We start from the raw sequence: 6661 nt of genomic DNA on the forward strand, positions 1-6661 counted from the left end.
CTTAAATAAGATATGCATAAGAAGCACTACGAGAGCAGGTCATCCATTTGTTTCAAGATCAAGCCAAAAATATTGTGTGGAAGCTATTGGAATACTATGTGTTGTAAACTTGACTTTATACAAAAAGACAGTGCTTTCTTAGAAAATATCATAGTTATGCAACTTTATATTAAAAACAACGAAGAGGTTAGTCCAATACAGAAAGTCATAATGGCAAGCAACATAAACACTACTACCATTGAGATTCAGCGAGCATGAAATGCCACTATTTAAATAAAACAACCAGGACTGCTGGCAGTATGGGTAAAAACAACAATAAATTGAAAAACGTACATGAAATCATTCGGTACAAGTGAGCCAAACGTGTATCACATATCTTTAAAGAGTAATAAGGTTAACCTTCAAAAATTACCAAGTGAGCAACATGGTTGTTAACTAGATTAAATTCTAACACTGGTTGAAATAAAGAAGAACGAAGCAGAAGCCTGATGACAAGTGGTGCCGGTAATCATTCAACACACTAGGGTTGTTTCGGTGCAAATCTGATTGCAATTTTAGACATGATTTGCACTCCAATGTAAATATTTCTACATTAGGTAAATTTATGAAACAATATAATGCTGTAGCAAATTTTGGCCTATTAACACCTTTAACGGTTTCAATTTCATCTAGTTTCTTGATTGATCACACAAATGACGTTATTTAGTATACGATTTTGAGAGAGGTACATAACGAACTACAATCAGAATTATTTTACTTTCCTCGCAGTATTTTCAGGCTTTTGTCATTTAAAACTAGAAGCATGATGACAAACATGAATAAAAAATGGCACTATTACCATACATTTTTTCACAGTGGAAACTACTGTTGACGAATATAAAAACACTAATGACAGTTACTGATCAAAAACACAAACATACTACCTTCAACATGATTTACATAAACATTTGCAACAGTAAATTTTCAGACACTTAAAAAAACAGTGCGATATTGGAAAAACTACACACAGAGGTCAAGAAACTTTATGATTGTACTGCTTGGACAAAAGATACTTGAACCACTTTACCTCTGGTTTGATGACATTACTGCATGTATCATTTTCTATAGCGCCCGTTTTTAGATTATAAGCAGACATTTCTATGCCTTTTGGCTGAAATACTTTGTACTGCTTATTCTTAACTTCTGAGTTAGGAACAGAACCACCTCCATCGATGCAGTTTTCCATTAAGTCAGAATTAATTTTCCGCAATTCCTCTAACTCATCTGACATGCGATCAGTCCCATATTCATGCACCTTATTCCAAAATGTTTTATTAAAGTGTTGATACATTTTTGAATCTGCTTTGTTCCATTGTCTAATCTTTTTATCAGTACTTGGTGTGACACTGTGAGCTTTGGAATATCGCGAGTTCAGGCTGATATGGGCTATGTCCTCCAAACTAAGACATAACAAATCTTTAAGAAGTATTAAAGACATCTCTAAGTAATCAGATATCATAACAAGATCAAACGTTTCCTCTACTTCGTCAATAGCTGAGTCAATGTAGGTATCATTGTCACTCAAGTTGTCAAACCCAAGGTCATAGAATATACCGTTTTTTGCAAACCACCAAAAGCTTCCCTCTGTGTTGCCCTTAAAAAACCTAAAAATATAAAAAAAATTGGAATTAATTTTTTTAAAGCATTGTACATTTAACAACATTATTGGGTTTTAAAATGGCAAAAGCTACTACACTGTACAATCCATCTACTGTATTAAATGGTGTAGAGTAAAGGGTTTTGTTAGGATAAACAAACCTAGTAGGATAAAATATGTTGAATATAAACTAAACATACAACTCAAATACAAGCATGTTTCTTGTATTTTAAAGGCATCGCACTTATAAATAAGTGTAAATGGTAACCCTGTGGATAAAGTACTAATGTATCCTCAAGCTAAAGCGTTCTTACTTTTCTGGCTGACTGATCCACGTCTCAAGTGTAGATGGCAGATTTGGAAGTTGTGCGAACGCTGCACAGTCCCAGTGAAGATAATCAAAATAAGATTCAAAGCAAGGCGTTGTGTCTCGGATGATTGTGACATAGAGAGTATCAGGGGGAAGAATTTTTCTAACTTCCTTTTTGTTGAACCTCATATGATGACAAAGCATATTGATTGGATTGACAGTTTTTCGCACTAACGAATGATGAAAACTGTGGCCTTGTGCATACTTAAAGCGTGGGTCATTATCACTTGTTGATAAACCAACGAAGATGCCATTTTTGTCGGCATGCCTAAGTAAAACATTTTGTACCACTGTTCCAGCTGTTTTGTGCGTCTTAAGAAAAAAAATATTTTTCTTTGGAACACAAGTGCCCTTTGATGTTTTGTGATTAACCACTTCTCGCACATTGATTGCATACTTCGACCTGTAAAAGTGATAACATGTCAATAGCAGGCAACTGAATTATTAGACAACGTATTTTTTTACATATATATTGCTTTTAGGTGTAATCCAGATGTGCACACAAATTCTGATGTGCACCTGCCATAGAATGCCCAATTGTCCAAGAGGGAATTAATTTTACCTAGGTGTCTTATAATATATACCGAACAAATCTGAAGTTTACCAGGTGTGAAAACCATTTACATCAAACCAATCAAAAAAATAAATAACAGGTTAAGAATCCACCAGTGGGTAAAAAAGGAGTATACGAAAAGTCAACTAAAAACTCCATTCCAAAATTTGACTAAATCCTACGCCAAAATACTGCAATTATATTCGGCGCTGGCCTAGAATCCCACAACAGCGTTGAAACAATTATTAAAGCAATACACAATATTTGGGTCAGGGTGGGTCAAGTATTTACTATTTATTAATATTGCAACAAAACAGCTAACCCAAAATATGTTTGTTGTGGTAGGATTCTAGACCAGCGCCCTATTTTCTCATAAATTTACCAGCTAAGCGTCATTTTACTCCCAAGACGTCACTGGCTGGGTTTTAATGTAAGCATCCATGTCGAAGATTTTTAGAGGAAAGGGACTAAATGCATTCGGGTATAGACCAATCTCATCTACAGAACTGACAAAAAATAAATACCAGTACACATAATTAAAGAAAAGACAATCGAAGATCAAGGGGTAATACTAATTTACGGAATGATGAATGGTCGGAATGCTCACATCACTAATTAAAGCGTTACCCCGTTAAAACAATTATTAAACCAACGCACAATATTTGGGTTAGCGTTTGGGTGAAGGTGGGTCAAGTGTTATTATATTCAATAATAAAACTGTGAGCGTTCCGACCATTCATCATTCCGTAAATTAGTGTTACCCACATCAAGTAATTTGCGATTGCATACCTGAGGGAAGTTCGCTGTATTTCCAGGGAATCGCGGAAGTTGGCGCCGAGCCATATTCCCAAACCAAAAATCAGCAAAAGGATAACTGGATATTTTAGGCGGATCTTAAAACGGAACATGACTTGACATTATTTCCTGGCAAGTTCTGTCCACGAAAATACTTTTGTTGTAACGTAAGTCGCCCTGAGGATGTCCCAAAAATCTGTTTACCTGGTGTTAATCAAAAGAACACTGGCCAGTTCTGTTGTTAAATGCAAAAACACTTTCCCTGCTAAGTTAGTTAGTTCACTCAAGCGAAACAATATGGTCGTGACCCATAGAAATCGAACTTATCCAACAGGACCAACACCAACAAACGCTTTTTCCCTGGGCCTGACTTCCAAATTTAAAAACTACTTCCTCAAACTAAATATAAGAATTTTTTTTCAAAAATTACGAAATAAATAAACATAATTTCAAAAATGGACAGATGAAAGAGGTATTCTACAGATGGAACAAGGCAGACGTACAGTGATTGATAAAATATAACAAGGCACACGAAAAACATTTTATTTTTTCCACATCTTTTTGTTTCTTGCAAAATCTTTGGCATCGCCAATTAACTCATCTATTTCCTCTGAACCTGATGCAGAATCACTGGTTTCTTCTTGCGGCCGTTTTTTCTTTTTGGACAATGGCTTCCATTCTGAATCTTCTTCACTGAGGCTTTCGTCTGTCAAGCAATATACAAACTTACAGCAATATACCAAAACAAGTTGTAAAAAGCAACATAGTTTTTAATAATGATTAAATCAACACACAATATTTGGGTTAGCGTTTGGGTTCGGGTGGGTCAAGTATTCTCAATTGGATCTCATAGTTTTTTGGTAAAGTTTCCGCCAGAATTTATATTTAATCTATGCCGGAAGATTACCTTAAGGTCCAATTAGTGCATTGTCATGATATCAAGGTATAAAAGTCTGACTTTTGGTCCTTGGATGCCCTAAATTTGTCGTAGACCTTTTTGCTTAGAAGTGCACTAATTTCTGATGGATTGGGTGTAAATTATGTCTTTTGGGCAATATGATTTGACTTGACTAAAGTCTTTTAGACAAATGACTGGGACTTGAGACATTTTTAAAATAACTCTAGTTTGAATAGGCGTTTTCATTAAATATAAATCGCCTAATAAAATTGGATTATATTATTATATAATGTTTGTACTTAAAACAATTTGTTTGCTGTGTGTTGCGTTTTTTTTTTTCAATATTGCAATATTGCTGATATACAGACGGGTTTACTAATTTTAACAGTTTAACATTTAATTTATGTCAATGAATTTACTTAAAGTTGACTTTCTCTAATAATGACTTTAACTAGAACTTGATGTGTTATTATTATTTTTTTTTCAATTTAGTAGTTACATCCATTTCACAAATTGTTCCGATCCTGGGTCAATTAAGACAATAAACATAGAGTGTATGGATTTTGAATTTAAACCACTGGACAATGGGAATACACGATCACAAGAATGCCTGACTGGCAAGTGCCTAAAGGAAAACTGGGATGTTGTTATTAAATTAAATCAAACGGTCTAAATTTGCAATAAATTATGGTAAATGGTAGTGCAAAAATTTACAGTTACAGACTATTGTAACTTTGTCCAGGCGATGGCTGGTTGGTAGACACTTGTAGTCACTAGGCTTGCTAGTGCAAATTTTAAGTTGATATCAACCCTGACATATCTTACCTGAAAGAGAATCATTAATAAAGCTGTCTTCCAAGTCATAATCATTTTCACCACTATCTTCATCATCATCATTTCTTTGCCGGACTGTTCTTTGTGGAGGCACTCTCCGAGTGTGTTTAAACTGCCTCCTTAAATAATAACACACGTATCATGATGTAAGTAGCATACAATGCTAAATTGAAAAAGGTAAAAAATTCCCCATGATAATAAATCAGTTATTTATTGTTAGTACAAACCAATACCTAAAAATGCAAATGTGTTGTAAGAACAGCTAATCAAATGCTGAAAATGCAAGTATGTTGCTTTTAGCTAATCAAATGTACCTGTGTAGAGGATTTTTTCTATAACAATTTAACCCATATTCACATTCAGGCCGATCATCATCATCTACTTCTTCAGGTGGAGGTGCAACATAGTCGGCATCGCCAGGATGACTGAGCTCCTGAAAATGCACTGGGTTTCGCCGGTAACATGAACTGCCAAAAGCACATGGTTCCCGGGCAGGGGTAGCTACAGTAACAGGGGGAGGTGGTGTGGAGGCATTTTCCCTTTCAGAATGGACATAAACTTCATCTGGTGTAATGTTTGTGTTGTCACCCAGTTTAGCATCACACTTTTCATTGTTACTATTTTCTCTAGAAAAAGTTTGCACAACAGCTTCACTTTTGTTTAAATCCAACTCAGCAGCAAGACTTTGTGAGTTATCATGTTCGGCAAAAGCAACTAAACAAGTTTTTTCAGGCATAACAGATTCTTGCTCATGGTTAGGCAACTGTCTTTCTGTGTTGTTGTTATCTTCTTCTGTTGTAAGGTTTAAATCTGAGATTATTTTGACAGTGTTTTCACAATTAGAGTACTGAGGTGTGTTGGCTTGGTTTGGTGTGGGTGGGATTTGAGTGCACTTGGTTGTCTCACCATTATTAACACTTTTGGGTGGACTGCCTTTATTGTCATTGTCTGTAAGATCTTGCATCCAGGATGGGAGTTTTCGTTTCTTTTTAGCAGGAGTATCGTTTGACACAGTTGGATTTATCACTGCACTTTTACGCTTGGGAAATAATTTTACAAGTTTTTTCGGACTTTCATTATTTGTGTTTGCATTTTCAGCATCATTTTCATTTTTCTTGGATTGATTAGAGGACATACTTTCACCGTTTCCAGCTGATTTTATTTCTATATTTGACCCATTATTTAACAGCATACCATTTTCATCTTTGGTTTTCTGTTGGGGTAACACACCAACTCGATATGAATGAGCATCTTGTAAGAGAGAAAATTCATCTCCTGAAGTCAAATCAACAGAACCACCACTTCGAATAATAAGTGGTTTACCATCCTTTGCAAGGTTGACAAAACATGGGTTAACATGAGTTGATTCTAGTTTTAAACACCCATCACTTAGGATTATTTTGGCATGATTTCTGGACACCTTTTTGTCACCTATGTTTAAAAAGCTGCCCCGGCCTAGGATTGTTTCACCAGCTTGGAGTACAATCTTTTCATTTCCACCACTTTTGTCTAATGGTGTTATGCTAAACTCAGTACCATCCATATTTAAACAGGACTTCTCATTTGGTTTCCTAT

The 6661-nt window shown here is 35.3% G+C and overlaps 2 protein-coding genes across 2 annotated transcripts; both read right to left on the reverse strand.

The window, feature by feature from the left end:
• Positions 1 to 34: 34 nt before the first annotated feature.
• Positions 35 to 3611, reverse strand: LOC146161292 (galactose-3-O-sulfotransferase 3-like). Its single transcript, XM_083385648.1, has 3 exons — positions 3349 to 3611; positions 1951 to 2409; positions 35 to 1643 (listed from the first exon to the last, which is right to left on the reverse strand). The coding sequence occupies exons 1-3, from the start codon at positions 3465 to 3467 to the stop codon at positions 1013 to 1015; spliced, it is 1209 nt and encodes a 402-aa protein (XP_083241774.1). The 5' UTR covers positions 3468 to 3611; the 3' UTR covers positions 35 to 1012.
• A 206-nt stretch (positions 3612 to 3817) lies between these two features.
• Positions 3818 to 6646, reverse strand: LOC146161293 (aprataxin and PNK-like factor). Its single transcript, XM_083385645.1, has 3 exons — positions 5401 to 6646; positions 5078 to 5205; positions 3818 to 4060 (listed from the first exon to the last, which is right to left on the reverse strand). The coding sequence occupies exons 1-3, from the start codon at positions 6627 to 6629 to the stop codon at positions 3897 to 3899; spliced, it is 1521 nt and encodes a 506-aa protein (XP_083241771.1). The 5' UTR covers positions 6630 to 6646; the 3' UTR covers positions 3818 to 3896.
• Between the last annotated feature and the right edge of the window lie 15 nt (positions 6647 to 6661).

This window comes from Ascidiella aspersa, chromosome 3, assembly GCF_963924565.1.
Source record: "Ascidiella aspersa chromosome 3, kaAscAspe10.2, whole genome shotgun sequence".
Lineage (NCBI taxonomy): Eukaryota > Metazoa > Chordata > Ascidiacea > Phlebobranchia > Ascidiidae > Ascidiella > Ascidiella aspersa.